The sequence below is a fragment of the Bufo bufo genome (assembly GCF_905171765.1).
Source record: "Bufo bufo chromosome 7 unlocalized genomic scaffold, aBufBuf1.1 SUPER_7_unloc_2, whole genome shotgun sequence".
Classification (NCBI taxonomy): domain Eukaryota; kingdom Metazoa; phylum Chordata; class Amphibia; order Anura; family Bufonidae; genus Bufo; species Bufo bufo.
Genome location: NW_024400004.1, coordinates 139,485 through 167,399, shown reverse-complemented (window position 1 = coordinate 167,399; position 27,915 = coordinate 139,485). Strand labels below are relative to the sequence as shown.

Genomic DNA, 27,915 nt, shown 5'->3' with positions numbered 1-27,915 from the left:
CTTGTCGTTGTGTGTAAACCCTCGGTTCGGGGCTCCCCGGGCAGCTGCGGGTCTGAGGGTCGGAGGGATCGGGCGGGGGGCTCCGGGGCTGCGGGCGGCTGAGTCTTAGGTCGCTGGGTGCCACCGATGTGCAGATATCAGCCGCCGAGCGTTGTGACGTTGCGGAGGGGGCGGGTCCGATGGTATAAATAGCTGCGAGCTGAGAATTTCATTCATAAATCTGAGGAGAAGCGGAGCGCAAGGACCAGAGCTGCACTGCTGCCGAGCGAACGTACCCCGGCCACTGGGGGCGCCCTGACCGACCGCCGAGGAGATCCCGGAGCCGAACCCAGGAGGAGATCCCGGAACCGAACCCAGGAGGAGATCCCAGAACCGAACCCAGGAGGAGATCCCCGAACCCAACACAGGAGGAGATCCCAGAACCGAACCCAGGAGGAGATCCCAGAACCGAACCCAGGAGGAGATCCCAGAACCGAACCCAGGAGGAGATCCCAGAACCGAACCCAGGAGGAGATCCCAGAACCGAACCCATCACAGGAGGAGATCCCAGAACCGAACCCAGCACAGGAGGAGATCCCAGAACCGAACCCAGGAGGAGATCCCAGAACCGAACCCAGCACAGGAGGAGATCCCAGAACCGAACCCAGCACAGGAGGAGATCCCAGAACCGAACCCAGCACAGGAGGAGATCCCAGAACCAAACCCAGGAGGAGATCCCAGAACCGAACCCAGCACAGGAGGAGATCCCAGTATTTTTTTCGACAAAGGTCCAAAACATTTTTTTATTGATCCCTCTACAATCGATTCCATTTATTTTACTAAAACCAGAGATCCCAGCACTGGAGTATCCACTACATTGATCTCTACACAGGAAGAAATCTCACCACATGAGCAACAGATCCCACCACTGATCCCTACATACAGCTGAGGAGATCCCACCACCGATCCCTACATACGGCTGAGAAGATCCCACCACCGATCCCTACATACAGCTGAGGAGATCCCACCACCGATCCCTACATACAGCTGAGGAGATCCCACCACTGATCCCTTCATACGGCTGAGGACTGGAGATTCCACCACTGATCCCTACATACGGCTGAGGAGATCCCACCACCGATCCCTACATACAGCTGAGGAGATCCCACCACTGATCCCTACATACAGCTGAGGAGATCCCACCACCAATCCCTACATACAGCTGAGGAGATCCCACCACTGATCCCTACATACGGCTGAGGACTGGAGATTCCACCACTGATCCCTACATACGGCTGAGGAGATCCCACCACCGATCCCTACATACAGCTGAGGAGATCCCACCACCGATCCCTACATACAGCTGAGGAGATCCCACCACCGATCCCTACATACAGCTGAGGAGATCCCACCACTGATACCTACATACGGCTGAGGAGATCCCACCACTGATCCCTACATACAGCTGAGAAGATCCCACCACTGATCCCTACATACGGCTGAGGAGATCCCACCACTGATCCCTACATACGGCTGAGGAGATCCCACCACTGATCCCTACATATGGCTGAGGAGATCCCACCACCGATCCCTACATACGGCTGAGGAAATCCCACCTCTGATCCCTACATACAGCTGAGGAGATCCCACCACTGATCCCTACATATGGCTGAGGAGATCCCACCACTGATCCCTACATACGGCTGAGGAGATCCCACCACTGATCCCTACAAACGGCTGAGGAGATCCCACCACTGATCCCTACATACGGCTGAGGAGATCCCACCACTGATCCCTACATACGGCTGAGGAGATCCCACCTCTGATCCCTACATACGGCTGAGGAGATCCCACCACTGATCCCTACATACGGCTGAGGAGATCCAACCACCGATCCCTACATACAGCTGAGAAGATCCCACCACTGATCCCTACATACGGCTGAGAAGATCCCACCACTGATCCCTACATACAGCTGAGGAGATCCCACCACCGATCCCTACATACAGCTGAGGAGATCCCACCACCAATCCCTACATACAGCTGAGGAGATCCCACCATTGATCCCTACATACGGCTGAGGACTGGAGATTCCACCACTGATCCCTACATACGGCTGAGGAGATCCCACCACCGATCCCTACATACAGCTGAGGAGATCCCACCACCGATCCCTACATACGGCTGAGGAGATCCCACCACTGATCCCTACATACGGCTGAGGAGATCCCACCACTGATCCCTACATACAGCTGAGGAGATTCCACCACTGATCCCTACATACGGCTGAGGAGATCCCACCACTGATCCCTACATACGGCTGAGGAGATCCCACCACCGATCCCTACATACAGCTGAGGAGATCCCACCACCAATCCCTACATACAGCTGAGGAGATCCCACCACTGATCCCTACATACGGCTGAGGAGATCCCACCACCGATCCCTACATACGGCTGAGGAGATCCCCAGCCTGGCAGGACGCCCCATCTTCATTGTGTGAGGCTGCCGCTCAGGATTCGGGGACATGTACCAGGGCTACGACTCCTCCAGCTCCTCTCCCTCCGCTGAGTCTCAGTACCTCTCATCTGTGGATTCTTTTGGGAGCCCCACAGCCGCCCTTCCGCAGGTGAGTGACGTCATAAGCGTGCTGTTACCCCACAGCCCACTAGATAAGAGGTAGTGATGTCATAAACGGGCCCCTCACAGCATGGAGCCCGCAGTCAGAGAGCACTGAGGTAGGGAGCCCGCAGTCAGGCAGGAGTAGGGAGCCCGCAGTCAGAGAGCACTGAGGTAGGGAGCCCGCAGTCAGGCAGGAGTAGGGAGCCCGCAGTCAGGCAGGAGTAAGAGTAGGGAGCCTGCAGTCAGGCAGGAGTAAGAGTAGGGAGCCCGCAGTCAGGCAGGAGTAAGAGTAGGGAGCCTGCAGTCAGGCAGGAGTAAGAGTAGGGAGCCCGCAGTCAGGTAGAAATGAGTCACCATGGAGCCCACAGTCAGGCAGGAGTAGGGAGCCCGCAGTCAGGCAGGAGTAGGGAGCCTGCAGTCAGGCAGGAGTAGGGAGCCCACAGTCAGGCAGGAGTAAGAGTAGGGAGCCCGCAGTCAGGCAGGAACGAGAGTAGGGAGCCCGCAGTCAGGAAGGAGTAAGAGTAGGGAGCCCGCAGTCAGGCAGGAGTAAGAGTAGGGAGCCCGCAGTCAGGCAGGAGTAGGGAGCCCGCAGTCAGGCAGGAGTAAGAGTAGGGAGCCCGCAGTCAGGCAGGAGTAGGGAGCCCGCAGTCAGGCAGGAACGAGAGTAGGGAGCCCGCAGTCAGGAAGGAGTAAGAGTAGGGAGCCCGCAGTCAGGCAGGAGTTGTAGTAGGGAGCCAGCAGTCAGGCAGGAGTTGTAGTAGGGAGCCCACAGTCAGGCAGGAGTTGTAGTAGGGAGCCCACAGTCAGGCAGGAGTGAGAGTAGGGAGCCTGCAGTCAGGCAGGAGTAAGAGTAGGGAGCCCACAGTCAGGCAGGAGTAAGAGTAGGGAGCCCGCAGTCAGGCAGGAGTAGTGAGCCCGCAGTCAGGCAGGAGTAAGAGTAGGGAGCCTGCAGTCAGGCAGGAGTAAGAGTAGGGAGCCTGCAGTCAGGCAGGAGTAAGAGTAGGGAGCCTGCAGTCAGGCAGGAGTAAGAGTAGGGAGCCCGCAGCCAGGCAGGAGTAAGAGTAGGGAGCCCGCAGTCAGGCAGGAGTAAGAGTAGGGAGCCCGCAGTCAGGCAGGAGTAGGGAGCCCGCAGTCAGGCAGGAACGAGAGTAGGGAGCCCGCAGTCAGGCAGGAGTAGGGAGCCCGCAGTCAGGCAGGAGTAAGAGTAGGGAGCCCGCATTCAGGAAGGAGTAGGGAGCCCGCAGTTTGGCAGCAGTGAGAGTAGGGAGCCCACAGTCAGGCAGGAGTGAGAGTAGGAAGCACACAGTGAGGCAGGAGTTGTAGTAGGGAGCCCGCAGTCAAGCAGGAGTGAGAGTAGTGAGCCAGCAGCCAGGCAGCAGTGAGAGAAGGGAGCCCACAGTCAGGCAGGGGTCTTAGTACAGAGCTCGCAGTAAGGCAGGAGTGAGAGTAGGGAACCCACAGTCAGGAAGCATTGAAAGTAGGGATCCCACAGTCAGGCAGCAGTGAGAGTAGGGAGCCTGCAGTCAGGCAGGAGTGAGAGTAGGGAGCACACAGTCAGGCAGGAGTGAGAGTAGGGAACCCACAGTCAGGCAGGAGTAGGGAGTAGGAAGCCCGCAGTCAGGCAGGAGTTGTAGTAGGGAGCCAGCAGTCAGGCAGGAGTGAGAGTAGGGAGCCTGCAGTCAGGCAGGAGTGAGAGTAGGGAGCCCACAGTCAGGCAGGAGTAGGGAGTAGGGAGCCCGCAGTTAGGCAGGAGTAAGAGTAGGGAGCCCGCAGTCAGGCAGGAGTAAGAGTAGGGAGCCCGCAGTCAGGCAGGAGTAGGGAGCCCGCAGTCAGGCAGGAGTAGGGAGCCCGCAGTCAGGCAGGAGTAGGGAGCCTGCAGTCAGGCAGGCGTAGGGAGCCCGCAGTCAGGCAGGAGTAAGAGTAGGGAGCCCGCAGTCAGGCAGGAGTAGGGAGCTAGCAGTCAGGCAGGAGTAAGAGTAGGGAGCCCGCAGTCAGGCAGGAGTAGGGAGCTAGCAGTCAGGCAGGAGTAAGAGTAGGGAGCCCGCAGTCAGGCAGGAGTAGGGAGCCCGCAGTCAGGCAGCAGTGAGAGTAGGGAGCCCACAGTCAGGCAGGAGTGAGAGTAGGGAGCACACAGTGAGGCAGGAGTTGTAGTAGGGAGCCCGCAGTCAAGCAGGAGTGAGAGTAGTGAGCCAGCAGTCAGGCAGCAGTGAGAGAAGGGAGCCCACAGTCAGGCAGGAGTGAGAGTAGAGAGCCCACAGTCAGGGATCCCAAAGTAGGGAGCCCACAGTCAGGCAGCAGTGAGAGTAGGGAGCCCGCAGTCAGGCAGGGGTTTTAGTACAGAGCTCGCAGTAAGGCAGGAGTGAGAGTAGGGAACCCACAGTCAGGAAGCATTGAAAGTAGGGATCCCACAGTCAGGCAATAACGAGAGTAGGGAGCCTGCAGTCAGGCAGCAGAGAGAGTAGGGAGCACACAGTCAGGCAGGAGTGAGAGTAGGGAGCCCGCAGTCAGGCAGGAGTGAGAGTAGGGAGCCCACAGTCAGGCAGGAGTAGGGAGTAGGGAGCCCGCAGTCAGGCAGGAGTTGTAGTAGGGAGCCAGCAGTCAAGCAGGAGTTGTAGTAGGGAGACCGCAGTCAGGCAGGAGTTGTAGTAGGGAGACCGCAGTCAGGCAGGAATCAGAGTAGGGAGCTGCAGTCAGGCCGGAGTTGTAGTAGGGAGACCGCAGTCAGGCAGGAGTTGTAGTAGGGAGACCGCAGTCAGGCAGGAGTTGTAGTAGGGAGCCCGCAGTCAGGCAGGAATCAGAGTAGGGAGCCCACAGTCAGGCAGGAGTTGTAGTAGGGAGACCGCAGTCAGGCAGGAGTTGTAGTAGGGAGCCCGCAGTCAGGCAGGAATCAGAGTAGGGAGCTGCAGTCAGGCAGGAGTTGTAGTAGGGAGACCACAGTCAGGCAGGAGTTGTAGTAGGGAGCCCGCAGTCAGGTAGGAGTGAGAGTAAGGAGCCCGCAGTCAGGCAGGAGTGAGAGTAGGGAGCCCGCAGTCAGGCAGGAGTTGTAGTAGGGAGCCCGCAGTCAGGCAGGAGTAGGGAGCCCGCAGTCAGGCAGAAGTAGGGAGCCCGCAGTCAGGCAGGAGTAAGAGTAGGGAGACCGCAGTCAGGCAGTAGTTGTAGTAGGGAGATCGCAGTCAGGCAGGAGTTGTAGTAGGGAGCCTGCAGTCAGGCAGGAGTTGTAGTAGGGAGCCCGCAGTTAGGCAGGAGTTGTAGTAGGGAGACCGCAGTCAGGCAGGAGTGAGAGTAGGGAGCCCACAGTCAGGCAGGAGTTGTAGTAGCATGCCCGCAGTCAGGCAGGAGTTGTAGTAGGGAGACCGCAGTCAGGCAGGAGTTTTAGTAGGGAGACCGCAATCAGGCAGGGGTTGTAGTAGGGAGACCGCAGTCAGGCAGGAGTTGTAGCAGGGAGACCGCAGTCAGGAAGGGGTTGTAGTAGGGAGACCGCAGTCAGGCAGGGGTTGTAGTAGGGAGACCGCAGTCAGGCAGGTGTTGTAGTAGGGAGTCCGCAGTCAGGCAGGGGTTGTAGTAGGGAGACCGCAGTCAGGCAGGAGTTGTAGTAGGGAGACCGCAGTCAGGCAGGAGTTGTAGTAGGGAGACCGCAGTCAGGCAGGAGTTGTAGTAGGGAGACCGCAGTCAGGCAGGAGTTGTAGTAGGAAGACCGCAGTCAGGCAGGGGTTGTAGTAGGGAGACCGCAGTCAGGCAGGAGTTGTAGTAGGTAGACCGCAGTCAGGCAGGAGTTGTAGTAGGGAGACCGCAGTCAGGCAGGAGTTGTAGTAGGGAGACCGCAGTCAGGCAGGGGTTGTAGTAGGGAGACCGCAGTCAGGCAGGAGTTGTAGTAGGTAGACCGCAGTCAGGCAGGAGTTGTAGTAGGGAGACCGCAGTTAGGCAGGAGTTGTAGTAGGGAGACCGCAGTCAGGCAGGAGTTGTAGTAGGGAGACCGCAGTCAGGCAGGAGTTGTAGTAGGGAGACCGCAGTCAGGCAGGGGTTGTAGTAGGGAGACCGCAGTCAGACAGGGGTTGAAGTAGGGAGACCGCAGTCAGGCAGGAGTTGTAGTAAGGAGACAGCAGTCAGGCAGGGGTTGTAGTAGGGAGACCGCAGTCAGGCAGGAGTTGTAGCAGGGAGTCCGCAGTCAGGCAGGAGTTGTAGTAGGGAGATCGCAGTCAGGCGTTGTAGTAGGGAGACCGCAGTCAGGCAGGAGTTATAGTAGGTAGTCCGCAGTTAGGCAGGAGTTGTAGTAGGGAGACCGCAGTCAGGCAGGAGTTATAGTAGGGAGACCGCAGTCAGGCAGGAGTTGTAGTAGGGAGACCGCAGTCAGGCAGGAGTTGTAGTAGGGAGACCGCAGTCAGGCAGGAGTTGTAGTAGGGAGACCGCAGTCAGGCAGGAGTTGTAGTAGGGAGACCGCAGTCAGGCAGGAGTTGTAGTAAGGAGACCGCAGTCAGGCAGGGGTTGTAGTAGGGAGACCGCAGTCAGGCAGGAGTTGTAGTAGGGAGCCCGCAGTCAGGTAGGAGTGAGAGTAAGGAGCCCGCAGTCAGGCAGGAGTGAGAGTAGGGAGCCCGCAGTCAGGCAGGGGTTTTAGTACAGAGCTCGCAGTAAGGCAGGAGTGAGAGTAGGGAACCCACAGTCAGGAAGCATTGAAAGTAGGGATCCCACAGTCAGGCAGTAACGAGAGTAGGGAGCCTGCAGTCAGGCAGCAGAGAGAGTAGGGAGCACACAGTCAGGCAGGAGTGAGAGTAGGGAGCCCGCAGTCAGGCAGGAGTGAGAGTAGGGAGCCTGCAGTCAGGCAGGAGTGAGAGTAGGGAGCCCACAGTCAGGCAGGAGTAGGGAGCCCGCAGTCAGGCAGGAGTTGTAGTAGGGAGCCAGCAGTCAAGCAGGAGTGAGAGTAGGGAGCCCACAGTCAGGCAGGAGTTGTAGTAGGGAGACCGCAGTCAGGCAGGAGTTTTAGTAGGGAGCCCGCAGTCAGGCAGGAATCAGAGTAGGGAGCTGCAGTCAGGCAGGAGTTGTAGTAGGGAGACCACAGTCAGGCAGGAGTTGTAGTAGGGAGCCCGCAGTCAGGTAGGAGTGAGAGTAAGGAGCCCGCAGTCAGGCAGGAGTGAGAGTAGGGAGCCCGCAGTCAGGCAGGAGTTGTAGTAGGGAGCCCGCAGTCAGGCAGGAGTAGGGAGCCCGCAGTCAGGCAGAAGTAGGGAGCCCGCAGTCAGGCAGGAGTAAGAGTAGGGAGACCGCAGTCAGGCAGTAGTTGTAGTAGGGAGATCGCAGTCAGGCAGGAGTTGTAGTAGGGAGCCTGCAGTCAGGCAGGAGTTGTAGTAGGGAGCCCGCAGTTAGGCAGTAGTTGTAGTAGGGAGACCGCAGTCAGGCAGGAGTGAGAGTAGGGAGCCCACAGTCAGGCAGGAGTTGTAGTAGCATGCCCGCAGTCAGGCAGGAGTTGTAGCAGGGAGTCCGCAGTCAGGCAGGGGTTGTAGTAGGGAGACCGCAGTCAGGCAGGAGTTGTAGCAGGGAGTCCGCAGTCAGGCAGGAGTTGTAGTAGGGAGACCGCAGTCAGGCAGGAGTTGTAGTAAGGAGACCGCAGTCAGGCAGGGGTTGTAGTAGGGAGACCGCAGTCAGGCAGGAGTTGTAGTAGGAAGACCGCAGTCAGGCAGGAGTGAGAGTAAGGAGCCCGCAGTCAGGAAGGGGTTGTAGTAGGGAGACCGCAGTCAGGCAGGAGTTGTAGTAAGGAGACCGCAGTCAGGCAGGGGTTGTAGTAGGGAGACCGCAGTCAGGCAGGAGTTGTAGCAGGGAGTCCGCAGTCAGGCAGGGGTTGTAGTAGGGAGACCGCAGTCAGGCAGGAGTTGTAGTAAGGAGACCGCAGTCAGGCAGGGGTTGTAGTAGGGAGACCGCAGTCAGGCAGGAGTTGTAGCAGGGAGACCGCAGTCAGGCAGGAGTTGTAGTAGGGAGCCCGCAGTTAGGCAGGAGTTGTAGTAAGGAGACCGCAGTCAGGCAGGGGTTGTAGTAGGGAGACCGCAGTCAGGCAGGAGTTGTAGTAGGAAGACCGCAGTCAGGCAGGAGTGAGAGTAAGGAGCCCGCAGTCAGGAAGGGGTTGTAGTAGGGAGACCGCAGTCAGGCAGGAGTTGTAGTAAGGAGACCGCAGTCAGGCAGGGGTTGTAGTAGGGAGACCGCAGTCAGGCAGGAGTTGTAGCAGGGAGTCCGCAGTCAGGCAGGGGTTGTAGTAGGGAGACCGCAGTCAGGCAGGAGTTGTAGTAAGGAGACCGCAGTCAGGCAGGGGTTGTAGTAGGGAGACCGCAGTCAGGCAGGAGTTGTAGCAGGGAGTCCGCAGTCAGGCAGGGGTTGTAGTAGGGAGACCGCAGTCAGGCAGGAGTTGTAGTAGGTAGACCGCAGTCAGGCAGGAGTTGTAGTAGGGAGACCGCAGTTAGGCAGGAGTTGTAGTAGGGAGACCGCAGTCAGGCAGGAGTTGTAGTAGGGAGACCGCAGTCAGGCAGGAGTTGTAGTAGGGAGACCGCAGTCAGGCAGGGGTTGTAGTAGGGAGACCGCAGTCAGACAGGGGTTGAAGTAGGGAGACCGCAGTCAGGCAGGAGTTGTAGTAAGGAGACAGCAGTCAGGCAGGGGTTGTAGTAGGGAGACTGCAGTCAGGCAGGAGTTGTAGCAGGGAGTCCGCAGTCAGGCAGGAGTTGTAGTAGGGAGATCGCAGTCAGGCGTTGTAGTAGGGAGACCGCAGTCAGGCAGGAGTTATAGTAGGTAGTCCGCAGTTAGGCAGGAGTTGTAGTAGGGAGACCGCAGTCAGGCAGGAGTTATAGTAGGGAGACCGCAGTCAGGCAGGAGTTGTAGTAGGGAGACCGCAGTCAGGCAGGAGTTGTAGTAGGGAGACCGCAGTCAGGCAGGAGTTGTAGTAGGGAGACCGCAGTCAGGCAGGAGTTGTAGTAGGGAGACCGCAGTCAGGCAGGAGTTGTAGTAAGGAGACCGCAGTCAGGCAGGGGTTGTAGTAGGGAGCCTGCAGTCAGGTAGGAGTGAGAGTAAGGAGCCCGCAGTCAGGCAGGAGTGAGAGTAGGGAGCCCGCAGTCAGGCAGGGGTTTTAGTACAGAGCTCGCAGTAAGGCAGGAGTGAGAGTAGGGAACCCACAGTCAGGAAGCATTGAAAGTAGGGATCCCACAGTCAGGCAGTAACGAGAGTAGGGAGCCTGCAGTCAGGCAGCAGAGAGAGTAGGGAGCACACAGTCAGGCAGGAGTGAGAGTAGGGAGCCCGCAGTCAGGCAGGAGTGAGAGTAGGGAGCCTGCAGTCAGGCAGGAGTGAGAGTAGGGAGCCCACAGTCAGGCAGGAGTAGGGAGCCCGCAGTCAGGCAGGAGTTGTAGTAGGGAGCCAGCAGTCAAGCAGGAGTGAGAGTAGGGAGCCCACAGTCAGGCAGGAGTTGTAGTAGGGAGACCGCAGTCAGGCAGGAGTTTTAGTAGGGAGCCCGCAGTCAGGCAGGAATCAGAGTAGGGAGCTGCAGTCAGGCAGGAGTTGTAGTAGGGAGACCACAGTCAGGCAGGAGTTGTAGTAGGGAGCCCGCAGTCAGGTAGGAGTGAGAGTAAGGAGCCCGCAGTCAGGCAGGAGTGAGAGTAGGGAGCCCGCAGTCAGGCAGGAGTTGTAGTAGGGAGCCCGCAGTCAGGCAGGAGTAGGGAGCCCGCAGTCAGGCAGAAGTAGGGAGCCCGCAGTCAGGCAGGAGTAAGAGTAGGGAGACCGCAGTCAGGCAGTAGTTGTAGTAGGGAGATCGCAGTCAGGCAGGAGTTGTAGTAGGGAGCCTGCAGTCAGGCAGGAGTTGTAGTAGGGAGCCCGCAGTTAGGCAGTAGTTGTAGTAGGGAGACCGCAGTCAGGCAGGAGTGAGAGTAGGGAGCCCACAGTCAGGCAGGAGTTGTAGTAGCATGCCCGCAGTCAGGCAGGAGTTGTAGTAGGGAGACCGCAGTCAGGCAGGGGTTGTAGTAGGGAGACCGCAGTCAGGCAGGAGTTGTAGCAGGGAGTCCGCAGTCAGGCAGGAGTTGTAGTAGGGAGACCGCAGTCAGGCAGGAGTTGTAGTAGGGAGCCCGCAGTTAGGCAGGAGTTGTAGTAAGGAGACCGCAGTCAGGCAGGGGTTGTAGTAGGGAGACCGCAGTCAGGCAGGAGTTGTAGTAGGAAGACCGCAGTCAGGCAGGAGTGAGAGTAAGGAGCCCGCAGTCAGGAAGGGGTTGTAGTAGGGAGACCGCAGTCAGGCAGGAGTTGTAGTAAGGAGACCGCAGTCAGGCAGGGGTTGTAGTAGGGAGACCGCAGTCAGGCAGGAGTTGTAGCAGGGAGTCCGCAGTCAGGCAGGGGTTGTAGTAGGGAGACCGCAGTCAGGCAGGAGTTGTAGTAAGGAGACCGCAGTCAGGCAGGGGTTGTAGTAGGGAGACCGCAGTCAGGCAGGAGTTGTAGCAGGGAGACCGCAGTCAGGCAGGAGTTGTAGTAGGGAGCCCGCAGTTAGGCAGGAGTTGTAGTAAGGAGACCGCAGTCAGGCAGGGGTTGTAGTAGGGAGACCGCAGTCAGGCAGGAGTTGTAGTAGGAAGACCGCAGTCAGGCAGGAGTGAGAGTAAGGAGCCCGCAGTCAGGAAGGGGTTGTAGTAGGGAGACCGCAGTCAGGCAGGAGTTGTAGTAAGGAGACCGCAGTCAGGCAGGGGTTGTAGTAGGGAGACCGCAGTCAGGCAGGAGTTGTAGCAGGGAGTCCGCAGTCAGGCAGGGGTTGTAGTAGGGAGACCGCAGTCAGGCAGGAGTTGTAGTAAGGAGACCGCAGTCAGGCAGGGGTTGTAGTAGGGAGACCGCAGTCAGGCAGGAGTTGTAGCAGGGAGTCCGCAGTCAGGCAGGTGTTGTAGTAGGGAGACCGCAGTCAGGCAGGGGTTGTAGTAGGGAGACCGCAGTCAGGCAGGAGTTGTAGTAAGGAGACCGCAGTCAGGAAGGGGTTGTAGTAGGGAGACCGCAGTCATTCAGGGGTTATAGTAGGGAGACCGCAGTCAGGCAGGAGTTATAGTAGGGAGCCCGCAGTTAGGCAGGAGTTATAGTAGGGAGCCCGCAGTTAGGCAGGGGTCAGTCAGCATGCAGCCATGTAGGTTTATTCTTGATAATATTTCTCCGGTTGCTATGTGTTCCCAGCATCAGGGTAGTGCTGTTCTCCCACACAGGGTGGATGTTGGGAGCTGTTGTCCCACACAGGGTGGATGTTGGGAGCTGTTGTCCCAGACAGGGTGGATGATGGGAGCTGTTGTCCCACACAGGGTGGATGTTGGGAGCTCTTGTCCCACACAGGGTGGATGTTGGGAGCTGTTGTCCCACACAGGGTGGATGTTGGGAGCTGTTGTCCCACACAGGGTGGATGTTGGGAGCTGTTGTCCCACACAGGGTGGATGTTGGGAGCTGTTGTCCCACACAGGGTGGATGTTGGGAGCTGTTGTCCCACACAGGGTGGATGTTGGGAGCTGTTGTCCCACACAGGGTGGATGATGAGAGCTGTTGTCCCACACAGGGTGGATGATGGGAGCTGTTGTCCCACACAGGGTGCATGATGGGAGCTGTTGTCCCACACAGGGTGGATGATGGGAGCTGTTGTCCCACACAGGGTGGATGATGGGAGCTGTTGTCCCACACAGGGTGGATGATGGGAGCTGTTGTCCCACACAGGGTGGATGATGGGAGCTGTTGTCCCACACAGGGTGGATGATTGGAGCTGTAGTTTACCAGTTGCAGATTCTTCTCTAGATGCTCCACAGTTGCCCCTCCCCTGAGATCTGTCAATCATCGCTTGGGTGGGCGGTGGCATACCAGTAGTGACGTAGGCTTACTATTTTGGAACGCAGCGTCGAAAGAGCGGAGGGACGTAAGAGCAGACATCAAGGACGTGATGGGCGGGGATAGAAGAAGACACGCCTACGGCAGATCGTGTTACAGGGAATCCGCAACAACATACAGTCACCACAGAGACAGTGAAGGAGGAAGAGGATAGATCAGTGAGGAGGGAGAGGATAGATCAGTGAGGAGGGAGAGGATAGATCAGTGAGGAGGGAGAGGATAGATCAGTGAGGAGGGTGAGGATAGATCAGTGAGGAGGGAGGAGAGGATAGATCAGTGAGGGGGGAGGAGAGGATAGATCAGTGAGGAGGGAGGAGAGGATAGATCAGTGAGGAGGGAGAGGATAGATCAGTGAGGAGGGAGAGGATAGATCAGTGAGGAGGGAGGAGAGGATAGATCAGTGAGGAGGGAGAGGATAGATCAGTGAGGAGGGTGAGGATAGATCAGTGAGGAGGGAGGAGAGGATAGATCAGTGAGGAGGGAGAGGATAGATCAGTGAGGGGGGAGGAGAGGATAGATCAGTGAGGAGGGAGGAGAGGATAGATCAGTGAGGAGGGCGAGGATAGATCAGTGAGGAGGGCGAGGATAGATCAGTGAGGAGGGCGAGGATAGATCAGTGAGGAGGGCGAGGATAGATCAGTGAGGAGGGCGAGGATAGATCAGTGAGGAGGGCGAGGATAGATCAGTGAGGGGGGAGAGGATAGATCAGTGAGGAGGGCGAGGATAGATCAGTGAGGGGGGAGAGGATAGATCAGTGAGGAGGGAGAGAGAGGATAGATCAGTGAGGAGGGCGAGGATAGATCAGTGAGGAGGGAGAGATAGGATAGATCAGTGAGGAGGGAGAGAGAGGATAGATCAGTGAGGAGGGCGAGGATAGATCAGTGAGGGGGGAGGAGAGGATAGATCAGTGAGGAGGGAGAGGATAGATCAGTGAGGAGGGAGAGGATAGGATAGATCAGTGAGGGGGGAGGAGAGGATAGATCAGTGAGGAGGGAGAGGATAGATCAGTGAGGAGGGAGAGGATAGGATAGATCAGTGAGGAGGGAGAGATAGGATAGATCAGTGAGGAGGGAGAGAGAGGATAGATCAGTGAGGAGGGAGAGGATAGATCAGTGAGGAGGGAGAGGATAGATCAGTGAGGAGGGAGAGGATAGATCAGTGAGGAGGGAGAGGATAGATCAGTGAGGAGGGAGAGGATAGATCAGTGAGGAGGGCGAGGATAGATCAGTGAGGAGGGCGAGGATAGATCAGTGAGGAGGGAGAGGATAGATCAGTGAGGAGGGCGAGGATAGATCAGTGAGGAGGGCGAGGATAGATCAGTGAGGAGGGCGAGGATAGATCAGTGAGGAGGGCGAGGATAGATCAGTGAGGAGGGAGAGGATAGATCAGTGAGGAGGGAGAGGATAGATCAGTGAGGAGGGAGGAGAGGATAGATCAGTGAGGAAACCTAGAATGTGTCAGCAGATAAGAACCATTTGGCCCATCTAGTCTGCCCAATATACTGAATACTATGGATAGCCCCCGGCCCTATCTTATATGAAGGATAGCCTTATGCCTATCCCATGCATGCTTAACCTTCTTCACTGTATTTGCAGCTACCACTTCTGCAGGAAGGCTATTCCATGCATCCACTACTCTCTCAGTAAAGTAATACTTCCTGATATTACTGTTAAACCTTTGCCCCTCTAATGTAACACTATGTCCTCTTGTAGCAGTTTTTCTTCTTTTAAATATTTTCTCCTCTTTACCTTGTGGTAGAGGATATATCATTAAGGAGGGAGGGAGAGGATAGATCAGTGAGGAGGGAGGGAGAGGATAGATCAGTGAGGAGGGAGAGGATAGATCAATGAGATGGGAGAGGAGAGGATAGATCAGGGAGGAGGGAGAGGATAGATCAGTGAGGAAGGAGAGGATAGATCAGTGAGGAGAGGATAGATCAGTGAGGAGGGAGGGAGAGGATAGATCAGTGAGGGGGGAGGAGAGGATATATCAATGAGGAGGGAGAGGATAGATCAGTGAGGGAGAGGATAGATCAGTGAGGAGGGAGAGGATAGATCAGTGAGAAGGGAGAGGATAGATCAGTGAGGAGGGAGAGGATAGATCAGTGAGGAGGGTGAGGATAGATCAGTGAGGAGGGAGAGGATAGATCAGTGAGGAGGGAAGGAGAGGATAGATCAGTGAGGGGGGAGGAGAGGATAGATCAGTGAGGAGGGAGGGAGAGGATAGATCAGTGAGGAGGGAGAGATAGGATAGATCAATGAGGAGAGATAGGATAGATCAGTGAGGGGGAGGAGAGGATAGATCAGTGAGAAGGAAGGAGATGAAAGATCAGTGAGAAGTGAGTAGAGGATAGATTAGTGAGGGGGGAGGAGAGGATAGATCAGTGAGGAGGGAGGAGAGGATAGATCAGTGTGGATTGAGGAGAGGATAGATCAGTGTGGATGGAGGGAGAGGATAGATCAGTGAGGGGGAAAAGAGGATAGATCAGTGAGGGGGGAGGAGAGGATAGATCAGTGAGGGGGGAGGAGAGGATAGATCAGTGAGGGAGAGGATAGATCAGTGAGGGGGGAGGAGAGGATAGATCAGTGAGGGGGGAGGAGAGGATAGATCAGTGAGGGGGAGGAGAGGATAGATTAGTGAGGAGGGAGGAGATGAAAGATCAGTGAGAAGTGAGTAGAGGATAGATTAGTGAGGGGGGAGGAGAGGATAGATCAGTGAGGAGGGAGGAGAGGATAGATCAATGAGAATGGAGGAGAGGATAGATCAGTGTGGATGGAGGAGAGGATAGATAAGTGTGGCTGGAGGAGAGGATAGATAAGTGTGGATGGAGGAGAGGATAGATCAGTGAGGAGGGAGGGAGAGGATAGATCAGTGAGGGGGAAAAGAGGATAGATCAGTGAGGAGGGAGAGATAGGATAGATCAGTGAGGAGGGAGAGGATAGATCAGTGAGAAGGGAGGAGAGAAAAGATCAGTGAAGAGGGAGAGGATAGATCAGTGAGGAGGGAGGGAGAGGATAGAACAGTGAGGAGGGAGATGATAGGTCAATGAGGAGGGAGGGAAAAGATAGGTCAGTAAGGAGGGAGAGGATAGATCATTGAGGAGGGAGGGAGAGGATGGATCAGTGAGAGTGGAGGGAGAGGATAGATCAGTGAGGAGGGAGGGAGAGGATAGATCAATGAGGAGGGAGGGAGAGGATGGATCAGTGAGGAGGGAGGCCTTGAGGGAGAGGATAGATCAGTGAGGAGGTAGGTCTATCCTCTCCCTACCTCCTCACTGATCTATCCTCTCCCTCCCTCCTCACTGATCTATCCTCTCCCTCCCTCCTCACTGATCTATCCTCTCCCTCCCTCCTCACTGATCTATCCTCTCCCTCCCTCCTCACTGATCCATCCTCTCCCTCCCTCCTCAATGATCTATCCTCTCCCTCCTTACTGACCTATCTTTTCCCTCCCTCCTCATTGACCTATCCTCTCCCTCCCTCCTCATTGACCTATCAGAGAGGATCGATCAGTGAGGAGGGAGAGAGAGGATAGATCAGAAAGGAGGGCGAGGATAGATCAGGGAGGAGAGGATAGATCAGTGAGGAGGGAGGAGAGGATAGATCAGTGAGATGGGAGAGGATAGGATAGATCAGTGAGGAGGGAGAGGATAGATCAGTGAGGAGGGTGAGGATAGATCAGTGAGGAGGGTGAGAATAGATCAGTGAGGAGGGAGAGGATAGATCAGTGAGGAGGGAGGAGAGGATAGATCAGTGAGGAGGGAGGGAGAGGATAGATCAGTGAGGAGGGAGGAGAGGATAGATCAGTGAGGAGGGAGAGGATAGGATAGATCAGTAAGGCTGGAGGAGAGAATAGATCAGTGAGGAGAGGATAGAGACGACAGTTTCATAAGTGTATCTAGAGAGTAGACTATGCCTTCATAAGTGAATCTAGAGAAAGATGATAGCTTCATATGTGTATCTAAAGGGGAGACAACAGTTTTATAAGTGTTTCTAGAGGAAGATGTCAGCTTCGTAAGTGTATCTAGAGGGAAGTTGAAAGTTTTATAAGTGTATCTGGACAGGAGACGATGGCGTCATAAGTTTATCTAGAGGGTAGACAATGGCTGTAAGTCTATCTAGAGGAGAGACAAAATCTTCATAAGTGTATCTAGACGAAGACTATTGCTTCATAAGTGTATCTAGAGAGGAGACGATGCCTTCCTAAGTTATCATGACTAAGGACCAGCATGTAAATGTCCGAAACGGGTAGATTTGACTGCCTTGAGTATGTGGAAATTTTTATATTGCTGTGAATAAAAGATTCCCTGCTACCAAGAGCTGGATTTTCTCTGTTTTCTTCAGTGATGCCTTCATAAGTGTATTTAGAGAAATACTATGACTTCATAAGTGTATCTAGAGGAGAGATGAAACCTTCAGAAATGTATGTAGAGTAGATGATGCCTTCATAAGTATCTAGAGAGTAGACGATGCCTTCATAAGTATCTAGACAGTAGATGATGCCTTCATAAGTGTATCTAGAGGGGAGACAAAGCCTTCAAAGGGGAACTAGAGAGTAGACGATGCCTTCATAAGTATCTGGAGAGTAGATGATACCTTCATAAGTATCTAGAGAGTAGACAATGCCTTTATAAGTGTATCTAGAGAGTAGACAAAGTCTTCATAAGTGTATCTAGAGAGTAGATCATGCCCTCATAAGTGTATCTAGAGGGGAGACAATGGCTGGTTGCGTAAACATTCCACTTTAAAAGCAGGAAATGCCAAGGATGTTGGGAGTAGTCATTATTTGGTGTATCTGAATAATAAATTTGACTAAAAAGAGACTCTGACTGTGATAGAAACCAGAACGTTAGTAGTCACCGGGCTCAGTGTCGAGGCACGGAACATGGACAGTATTAGGTCACAAATAAGACACAGTGTGTGTCAGAGAAGAGGAAAACCCTCATCAGCCACCAGAAAGACAAAAGGTTAGATTGAAGAATTAAATCTGTAAAAATTATTCTAAAATATGGTGACTTGAGCCTGACATTTCTAGTGGGATGTTCTTTTCTTCTCTTTCCTCCAGTCTCTCATCCTTTCTTCTTCCTCTCTTTCCTGGTCTATTAGCATCCCTTCTTCCTCTGTCCTTTCTTCTTACTCTGTTTCCTGTTCTCTTATCTCCCCTTCATCTTCTGTCCTCTGTTCTTTCCTTCTCTTATTCAGTCTCTTACCCATTCTTATTCCTCTCTTTCCTGTTTTCTTATCTTACCTTCCTCCTCCATTCTTTCCTTCTCCTTCCTCCAGTCTCTCATCCTTTATTTTCCTGTTATTTTATCTTCCCTTCCTCATCTGTCCTTCGTTCCTACCTTCTAGTCTCTTATCTTTTCTTCTAACTCTTTCCTGTTCTCGTATCTTCCTCCTCTTTCCACCGTTCTTTCTTTCTCTTTCCTCCATTATCTCACCCTTTCTTCTTACTCTCTTTCCTGTTCTATTATCATCCCTTCCTCCTCTGTTCTTTTCTCTCCTCTTTCCTCCAGTCTCTCATCCTTTCTTTTTCCTGTTTTCTTATCTTCCCTTTTGCCTCTGTCCTCCATTCTTTCTTTCTTTTTCCTCCAGTCTCTTAACATTTCTTCATTTTCTTTCCTGTTCTGTTAACATCCCTTGTCCTCCGTTCTTTCCTTCTCCTTCCTCTAGTCTCTTAGCCTTTCTACTTACTCTTTCCTGTTCTCTCATCTTCCCTTCCTCCTCTGTCCTCCAGTCTTTCCTTCTCTCTCTTCCAGTCTCTCATCCTTTCTTTTTACTCTCTTTTCTGTTCTCTCGTCTTCCCTTCCTCCTCTGTTCTTTCCTATCCCTTTCCTTCAGTCTCTCATCCTTTCTTCTTACTCTTTCCTGTTCTTTTATCTTCCCTTCTTCTCTGTCCTCTTCTCCCTTTCCTCCAGTCTCTCATCTCTTATTTCTCTTCTACTTCTCTGCTCTATTATATCTTCTCTTCGTGCTTTTCTGCAATTCTCTCATCATCTGTTCCTCTTTTCTCCTGTGTCTTTTTTCATTTTCCTCTTTCCTCGTTGCTGTCATTTTTCTTATTTCTTCATTCATCCTCTCCATTCTCTCATCCTCTCTTTTTCCTCTTTCTTCCATTCGTTCATGTTCTCTTCCTCCTCTCTCCTCCATTATCTTATCCTATGTTCTACCTCTCTCCTTTTCTTACTCCTGTCTCATGTTTTCTCTCATTTTGTCTTCTCTCCTCCATTCTTGCTTCTTCTCGTATCTCTCTCTTTTATTTTCTCCTCTTCTTGTTCTGTTCTCTTATCTTCTCTTATTCCTCCGTTCTTAATTCTCTGCTCTTCTTTCTCTTACCCAATGTCTTACTTTCTATTCAAACTCTCATTTTTTTCATGGTGTTTGTCTCTCTCTTCTTCCTCTCTCCTCCATTCTTTCGTCTTTTCATCTACATCTTTCCTCCATTTTTTCTTGTTTTTACTCTTCTCTTGATTTTCTCTCCTTTCTCTACTCTCTCCTTGATTTTATCAATTTCTTCCCCCTCTCCCTCTTCATTTCTTCTTTTTTCCTTTAGCCTTCATCTATTCTTCTTTCCTCCTTTTTCTTCTTCCTCTAATCTTCTCTTCTTCCTCTTTGCTCCATTCTCTTATTTAATCTGCTTCCTCTTTCCTCTGTTCTCTCATTTTTCTTCATCCTATCTCCTCTTTTCTCTCCTTCTCTTTTCTTCGTTCCTCCATTCAATTCTTTGTCTCCACTAGCTTACCTCTTCTTTACTTCATATTCCCGTGTTCTTTCTTTTTTCCCGACTTTGTGTCATCATGGCTTCCTCCCTTTTCCAGTATCTCATCTTCTCTTCATCCTCTCTCCTCTTCTTCCTCTCTTCTCGTGTTTCATCTTCTCTTCATCTTTTCTCTTCCTCTCTTCTCCAGTGTCTTGTCTTCTCTTCATCCCCTCTATTCTTCCTCTCTTCTCCAGTATCTTCTCTTCATGCTGTCCCCTCTTCTTCCTCCCTTCTCCATTTCCCCATTTTCTCTTCAGCATCTCTCCTTTTCTTACTCTTCTTGTCCCATGTTCTCCTCTCCAGTGTCTCGTCTTCTCCTCTCCAGTGTCTCGTCTTCTCCTCTCCAGTGTCTCATCTTCACTTCATCCTCCCTTTTCCAGTGTCCTCTTGATCCTCTCTTTTCCTCTTTCTCTCTTCTTCAATGTCTCACCTTCTTTTCATCCTCTCCTCTTCTTCCTCTCTTTTTCAGGTTCTCGTCTTCTCTTCATCCCCTCTCCTCTTCTTCCTCTCTTCAGTGTCTCGTCTTCACTTCATCTTCTGTTCCGCAGTGTCTTGTCTTCTCTTTATCCTCTCTCCTCTTCTTCCTCTCTTTTCCAGTGTCCCGTCTTTTCTTCATCCTCTCTCTTCTTCCTCTCCTCTTCTCCAGTGTCTTGTCTTCTCTTCATCCTCTCCTCTTCTTCCATTTTCTAGTGGTTCTCGTCTTCTCTTTATCCTCTCGTCTTCTTCCTCTCTTCATCTTCTCTTCTGCAGTGTCTTGTCTTCTCTTCTATTTACATATAGTCGTAACAGACTAGATTTCGCCCTATTCTTTCACTCTCTACTAAGTCTAAAACTTAACCTTTATTCTGTTTTATTTCTTAGAATGATCCATTAATTGTTGAGGTAATACTTAAAACGCTCAGTGGGAGACACAGTATAACGGCATATGCATAGATGCTTGTATCTGCTGCTTATTATCTCAGCAGCAGTACGAGGTCTCTCTTTATTAGTAGTGCTGGTGTTCACGCGCACACACCAGCACTACTTGTCTCTAGTTTATTTCCCCTGTGAATACATGCCTAATTTTGCCTAACTGTGCTCTCGCTGTTTCACTAAAAACCTAGCTAATGCTGCCCCCCGGCATGTTTCACCGTTAAAACCGGCATCCTCAGGGAAACTGGGCAGTGTCTTCTCTCCATCCTTTCTCCTCGTCTTCCTCTCTTCTCCAGTGTCTCATCCTCTCTTCATCATCTCCCCTCTTCAGTGTCTCATCTTCAGTTCATTTTCTCTTCTCCACTATCTCGTTTTCTTTTCATCCTCTCTCTTCTTCCTCCTCTCTTCTCCAGTGTCTGATTCTCTCTTCATCCTCCCTCCTCTTCTTCCACTCTACATTGCCTCTTCTTCTCTTTATCCTCTCTCCTCTTCTTCCTCTCTTCTCCAGTGTCTAATATTCTCTTCATCCTCTTCCCTCTTCTTCCTCTCTTCTCCAGTGTCTTGTGTTCTCTTCATCCTCTCTCCTCTTCTTCCTCTCTTCTCCAGTGTCTAATATTCTCTTCATCCTCTTCCCTCTTCTTCCTCTCTTCTCCAGTGTCTTGTGTTCTCTTCATCCTCTCTCCTCTTCTTCCTTTCTTCTCCAGTGTCTCATCCTCTCTTCATCCTTTCCTCTCTTCTTCCTCTTTACTCCAGTGTCTCTTCTTCTCTTCATCCTCTCTCCTCTTCTTCCTCTCTTCTCCAGTGTCTCATCTTCTCTTCACCCTCCCCCTTCTTCCTCCTCTCTTCTGCAATGTCTTGTCTTTTCTCCATCCTCTCTCTTCTTCCTCTCCAGTGTCTTGTCTTCTCCTCATCCTCTCTTCTCCAGTGTTTCATCTTCTATTCATCCTGTCTCCTTTTCCTCCTCTCTTCCCCAGTGTGTTATCTTCTCTATCACATCTTCTCTTCTTCCTCTCTTCTCCAGTGTCTCGTTTGCTCTTCATCCTCTCTCTTCTCTAATGTCTCACATTCTCTTCATCCCCTCTCTTTTTTCCCTCTCTTTTCCAGTGTCTCACCTTCTCTTCATCCCCTCTCCTTTTTTCCCCTCTCTTTTCCAGTGTCTCACCTTCTCTTCATCCCCTCTCCTTTTTTTCCCTCTCTTTTCCAGTGTCTCATCTCCTCTTCTTCCTCCCTTTTCCAGTGTCTTGTCTTCTCTTCATTCTCTATCCTCTTCTTCCTCTCTTCAGTGTCTCTTCTTCTCTTTATCCCCTCTCCTCTTCTTCCTCTCTTCTTCAGTGTCATGTCTTCTCTTCATTCTCTCCCCTCTTCTTCCTCTCTTTTTATTATCTCGCCTTCATTTTCTCTTCTGCAGTGTCTTGTCTTCTCTTCATCCTCTCTCTGCTTCTTTCTCTCTTTTCCAGTGTCTCATCTTCTCTTCATCCTCTCTCTTCTTCTTCCTCTCTTCTCCAGTGTCTGATTCTCTCTTCATCATTTCTCCTCTTCTTCTTCTTCTCTTTTCCAGTGTCTCGTCTTCTCCTAATCCTCTCTCCAGAGTCTCTTCTTCTCTTTATCCCCGCTTCTTTTCTTCCACTGTTAAAGTGTCTTGTCTTCTCTGTATCCTCTATCCTCGTCTTCCTCTCTTCTCCAGCGTCTCATATTCTCTTCATCCTCTCCCCTCTTTTTCCTCTCTTCTCCAGTGTCTTGTCTTCTCTTCATCCTCTCATCTCTTCTTCCTCTCTACTCCAGTGTCTCTTCTTCTCTTTATTCTCTCTCTTCTTCCTCTCTTTAGTGTCTCGTCTGCACTTCATCTTCTCTTCTGCAGTGTCTTGTCTTTGTCCTCTCTCTTCTTCAGTGTTTCATCTTCTATTCATCCTCTCCCTTCTTCTTCCTCTCTTTTCCAGTGTCTCGTCTTCTCTTCATTCCCGCTCCTCTTCTTCCACTTTGCTACAGTGTCTCATTTTCTCTTTATACTCTCTCTTCTTCCTCCTCTTATCCAGTGTCTTGTTTTCTCTTTGTTCTCTCTCTTCTTCTTCCTTTCTTCTCCAGTGTCTCCTCTTCTCCATCTTCTCTCTTCTTCTCAAGTGTCTCATCTACTCTTCATCCTCTCTTCAGTGTCTCTTCTTCTCTTTATCCCCTCTCTTTGTCTCTTTTTCTCCAGTGTCTCGTCTTCTCTTCATCCTCTTTTCAGCAGTGTCTTGTCTTTTCTTCATCCCCCCTCCTTAGTGTATTATCTTCTATTCATCCTTTTCTCTTCTTCTTCCTCTCTTTTCCAGTGTCTCATCTTCTCTTCATTCCCTCTCCTCTTCCACGTTTCTACAGTGTCTCATCTTCTCTTTATCCTCTCTCCTCTTCTTCCTCCCTGCTCCAGTGTCTCATCCTCTCTTCATTCTCTCCCCTCTTCTTCCTCTCTTTTTTATTTTTCTCGTCTTCATCTTCTCTTCTGCAGTGTCTTGTCTTCATCTTTTCTATGCTCTTCCTCCTCTCTTATCCTCCAGTGTTTCATCTTCTATTCATCCTCTCTTTTCTTCTTATTCCTCTCTTCTCCAGTAACTCCTCTTCTCTTCATCCTTTCTCCTCCTCTTCCTCTCTCTTCCAGTGTCTTGTCTTCTCTTCATCCTCCTCTCTTCTCCAGTGTATTGTTTTCTTTTTATCCTCTCTCTTCTTCTTCCTCTCTTCTCCAGTGTCTCGTCATCCTCTCTTCTACCTCCTCTCTTCTTCAGTGTCTTGTTTTCTCTTTATCCTTTCCCTTCTTCTTCCTCTCTTTTAAATTGTCTCATCTTCTCTTCATCCCCTCTTCTCTTCTTCATCTCTTCTCCAGTGTCCCATATTCCTCTCCTCTTCTTCCTCTTTTTTTCCAGTCATATTCTCTTCATCCTCTCTTTTCCAGTCATCTGCTTTTCATCCTCTCTCTTTCTCTTTTCTCCATTGGTTCATCCTCTCCTCTTCTTCCTATCTTTTCCAGTGTCTCATCTTCTCTTTATCCTATTTTGTCTTCTTCTCTTCTCCAGTGTCCCATCTCGTCTCCATCCTCTCTTCTCCAGTGTCCCATCTCGTCTCCATTTTCTCTTCTCCAGTGTCCCATCTTCTCTTCTTCCTCTCTTCTCCAGTGTCCTATCTTTTCTTTATCCTCTCTCCTCTTCTTCCCCTCTTTAATGTTTTCTCTTCTCCCCCCTCAGGTTTCCCTCATTCTCCTCTATTGTCTCATCCTCTCTTTTCTATCTCTCATTTATTCTCTCCTTTTTTCACCTTTCCTCTGTTCTCCATTTTTTCTCTTCCTTCTTCCACCAATGTTTCATACATCCTCCATTTTCTCTTCCTCATTTCAGTTTTCATATCTTATCTTCTCCCTCCCCTATTTTATGATCTTCTCTTCTACCCTTATTCTTCAATTCCCTCATCTTCTACCTCCGTCTTTATTTTCTTTTTCCCTCCATTCGCTAATCGTCTTTATCTTACCTCCATTCTCTGATTTTATTTTCCGGTTCTCCTCTCTTCTATCGTCTTACCCTCTATCCTTTCTCCTCCACTGTACTCTTCTTCCTCTTTTCTTTATTCCGTCATCCCTTCTTCCTATTATCTTTTCAATTATTCTCCCTGTCTTTAGTTTTTTTCATGGTATGAATATCTCTGTCCCTTTCTCTTTTTGGACCAGGAATGTGTGGCCCTGTGTGATGTCCCCTCCTCCTTTGTCCCCACTGTCACTGCCATCACCAGTAGTCAGGACCTCCAGTGGCTGGTTACTCCTGCCCTTATCTCTTCCATGGCTCAGTCCCAACCAACACCAGGACCATCTATTGACCCCTATGACCTGCCAGGCCCCAGCTATGCCTCCCCCTCTGGGTCATCGTATGGCACTGCTCAGCCCGCTGCTTCTTCTTCAGGACAGGAGGAAACTCGCCCTACAAGACCCAGGAAAAGACCTAGAGAAGAATCAGTAAGTACAGCCATGCAGATCAAGGTTGGTCTCTTTGAGAGGATAACTGTATGACCCACTGTTAAGTCATGTGCCTCTCCCTGCAGCTGACCCCTGAGGAAGAGGAGAAGAGGAGAGTCAGACGAGAAAGGAACAAACTGGCTGCTGCCAAATGCAGGAACAGGAGACGTGAACTGACCGACAGATTGCAGAATGTAAGAGGCCATGATGCCTGTCCGCCTTAAAGTAGCGCCTATTTCTCACCGTATTTAGGATCTCTATTTTTTATGAATGAAAGCATTCATTGTTTCAATCCAAAGGATCATACCTGAGCATTGATGAGTGCCGGGTGGTGCTGATACCTGAGCACTGGTCATGGCTGATACCTGACCATTCCTGAGCACTGGTCATCGCTGATACCTGACTACTGAGCCCTGGGCGACGCTAAGTGCCACGAGTCGCTGATACCTGCGCACTGGGCGTCGCTGATACCTGAGCACTGGGTGTCACTGATACCTGAGCACTGGGTGTCACTGAGTGCCGGGCGTCGCTGATGCCTGATTGTTCCTGAGTGCTGGGCACCACTGAGTGCTGGACGTTGCTCATACCTGACTATTCCTGAGCACTGGGCATCGCTAAGTGCCGTGTGTTGCTGATACCTGAGCACTGGGCGTCGTTGGTTGCTGGGTGCCGCTGAGTGCTGGGAGCTTCTGAGTGCTGGTCGTTGCTGAGTGTTGGGCGTCGCTGTGTCTCTGAGTGCTGGGAGCCGCTAAGGTGCTGGGTGTCACTATGTCTCTGATTGCTGGGCATCGGTGAGAGATAGACGTCGCTGGTTGCTGAGAGCCGCTGAGTGCTGGGAGCCGCTGAGTGCTGGGCACCACTGAGTGCTGGACGTTGCTCATACCTGACTATTCCTGAGCACTGGGCATCGCCAAGTGCCGTGTGTTGCTGATACCTGAGCACTGGGTGTGGCTGATTGCTGGGCGTCGTTGGTTGCTGGGTGCCGCTGAGTGCTGGGAGCCTCTGAGTGCTGGGCATCACTGTGTCTTTGATTGCTAGGTGCCACTGAGTGCTGGGAGCCGCTGATTGCTGGTCGTTGCTGAGTGTTGGTCGTCGCTGTGTCTCTGAGTGCTGGGAGCCGCTGAGTGCTGGTTGTCACTGAGTGTTGGGCGTCGCTGTATCTCTGAGTGCTGGGAGCCGCTGAGTGCTGGGAGCCACTGATTGCTGGTCGTTGCTGAGTGTTGGGTGTCGCTGTGTCTCTGAGTGCTGGGAGCCACTGAGTGCTGGACGTTGCTCATACCTGACTATTCCTGAGCACTGGGCATCGCTAAGTGCCGTGTGTTGCTGATACCTGAGCACTGGGCGTCGTTGGTTGCTGGGTGCCGCTGAGTGCTGGGAGCTTCTGAGTGCTGGTCGTTGCTGAGTGTTGGGCGTCGCTGTGTCTCTGAGTGCTGGGAGCCGCTAAGGTGCTGGGTGTCACTATGTCTCTGATTGCTGGGCATCGGTGAGAGATAGACGTCGCTGGTTGCTGAGAGCCGCTGAGTGCTGGGAGCCGCTGAGTGCTGGGCACCACTGAGTGCTGGACGTTGCTCATACCTGACTATTCCTGAGCACTGGGCATCGCCAAGTGCCGTGTGTTGCTGATACCTGAGCACTGGGTGTGGCTGATTGCTGGGCGTCGTTGGTTGCTGGGTGCCGCTGAGTGCTGGGAGCCTCTGAGTGCTGGGCATCACTGTGTCTTTGATTGCTAGGTGCCACTGAGTGCTGGGAGCCGCTGATTGCTGGTCGTTGCTGAGTGTTGGTCGTCGCTGTGTCTCTGAGTGCTGGGAGCCGCTGAGTGCTGGTTGTCACTGAGTGTTGGGCGTCGCTGTATCTCTGAGTGCTGGGAGCCGCTGAGTGCTGGGAGCCACTGATTGCTGGTCGTTGCTGAGTGTTGGGTGTCGCTGTGTCTCTGAGTGCTGGGAGCCACTGATTGCTGGTCGTTGCTGAGTGTTGGGCGTCGCTGTGTCTCTGAGTGCTGGGAGCCACTGATTGCTGGTTGTCACTGAGTGTTGGGCATCGCTGTGTCTCTGATTGCTGGGCATCGGTGAGAGATAGACGTCGCTGGTTGCTGAGAGCCGCTGAGTGCTGGGAACCACTGAGTGCTGGGAGCCTCTGAGTGCTGGGAGCCGCTGAGTGCTGGGAACCACTGAGTGCTGGGAGCCTCTGAGTGCTGGGCACCACTGAGTGCTGGACGTTGCTCATACCTGACTATTCCTGAGCACTGGGCATCGCCAAGTGCCGTGTGTTGCTGATACCTGAGCACTGGGTGTGGCTGATTGCTGGGCGTCGTTGGTTGCTGGGTGCCGCTGAGTGCTGAGCATCACTGTGTCTTTGATTGCTAGGTGCCACTGAGTGCTGGGAGCCACTGATTGCTGGTCGTTGCTGAGTGTTGGGCGTCGCTGTGTCTCTGAGTGCTGGGAGCCACTGAGTGCTGGTTGTCACTGAGTGTTGGGCGTCGCTGTATCTCTGAGTGCTGGGAGCCGCTGAGTGCTGGGAGCCACTGATTGCTGGTCGTTGCTGAGTGTTGGGCGTCGCTGTGTCTCTGAGTGCTGGGAGCCGCTGAGTGCTGGTCATTGCTGAGTGTTTGGCGTTGCTGTGTCTCTAAATGCTGGAAGCCACTGATTGCTGGTTGTCACTGAGTGATGGGCGTCGCTGTGTCTCTGATTGCTGGGCATCGGTGAGAGATAGACGTCGCTGGTTGCTGAGAGCCGCTGAGTGCTGGGAACCACTGAGTGCTGGGAGCCTCTGAGTGCTGGGCACCACTGAATGCTGGACGTTGCTCATACCTGACTATTCCTGAGCACTGGGCATCGCCAAGTGCCGTGTGTTGCTGATACCTGAGCACTGGGCGTGGCTGATTGCTGGGCGTCGTTGGTTGCTGGGTGCCGCTGAGTGCTGGGAGCCTCTGAGTGCTGGTTGTCACTGAGTGTTGGGCGTCGCTGTGTCTCTGAGTGCTGGGAGCCACTGATTGCTGGGTGTCACTATGTCTCTGATTGCTGGGCATCGGTGAGAGATAGACGTCGCTGGTTGCTGGGAGCCGCTGAGTGCTGAACATCTTGATGATAGGGCAGATGTACCCTTACAAATAGGAAAGGAGAGCTAGTTTTCCGTTGTCATGTGACCTCCCTCAATCTTGCAGGAGACAGACCTACTGGAGGAAGAGAAGTGCGGCCTGGAGGCAGAGATTGATGAGCTGCGCAGACAGAAGGAACAGCTGGAATTTGCTCTTCTCTCCCACCGATCAGGATGCAAACTGCCCTATGAGCACCCTGAGCTGCCCATCACTGAGCCAGCCGCATCCTCCTTTCCCCATGGCGGACTACTGCCTTCATATGCCCCCCAGCCGGAGGTATCATTCTCAGTCTGTTTACCCCCACTCCCGGACTCAGACTGTACCACCAGCGCTGGATCTTACACGTCTTCATTTGTGTTCACCTCCCCAGAGGGAGGAGCCTGTGGAAGCCGGTACCAGCGCAGCAGCGGAAGTGACCGCTCCTCCTCCGACTCGCTCAGCTCCCCCTCACTCCTGGCCCTCTGATACGTACCCTCCCCCTCGCTCCCGGCCCTCTGAGACGTAAGCTGGCCCTGTGAGACGTAAGCTCCTCCTCACTCCCGGCCCTCTGAGACGTAAGCTGCTCCTCGCTCCCGGCCCTCTGAGACGTAAGCTCCTCCTCACTCCCGGCCCTCTGAGACTTAAGCTCCTCCTCGCTCCCGGCCCTCTGAGACGTAAGCTGCTCCTCGCTCCCGGCCCTCTGAGACTTTTCCTCCTTCTCACTCCTGACCCTCTGAGACGTTCCCTGCCC

The 27,915-nt window shown here is 52.8% G+C and overlaps 1 protein-coding gene across 2 annotated transcripts; it reads left to right on the top strand.

Annotated features, from left to right (window-relative positions):
- Positions 1–902: 902 nt before the first annotated feature.
- On the top strand, positions 903–27,854 carry FOSB (FosB proto-oncogene, AP-1 transcription factor subunit). Of its 2 annotated transcripts, XM_040413066.1 has the most exons (5): positions 903–2,608; positions 23,810–24,091; positions 24,178–24,285; positions 27,252–27,461; positions 27,556–27,854. In XM_040413066.1, exons 1-5 carry the CDS (start codon positions 2,507–2,509, stop codon positions 27,688–27,690), a joined length of 837 nt encoding a protein of 278 aa, XP_040269000.1. In that variant the 5' UTR covers positions 903–2,506; the 3' UTR covers positions 27,691–27,854. The 2 variants fall into 2 exon arrangements, with proteins under 2 accessions (XP_040269000.1, XP_040268999.1); XM_040413065.1 differs by having other exon boundaries at positions 27,252–27,854.
- Positions 27,855–27,915: the final 61 nt, after the last annotated feature.

Coding starts and splice junctions, on each gene's coding strand:
- FOSB (XM_040413065.1), top strand. CDS start 2,507: ATGTACCAGGGCTACGACTCCTCCAGCTCCTCTCCCTCCGCTGAGTCT. Junction 2,609..23,809: donor CCACAGCCGCCCTTCCGCAG/GTGAGTGACGTC, acceptor TTTTTGGACCAG/GAATGTGTGGCCCTGTGTGA. Junction 24,092..24,177: donor AAAGACCTAGAGAAGAATCA/GTAAGTACAGCC, acceptor CTCTCCCTGCAG/CTGACCCCTGAGGAAGAGGA.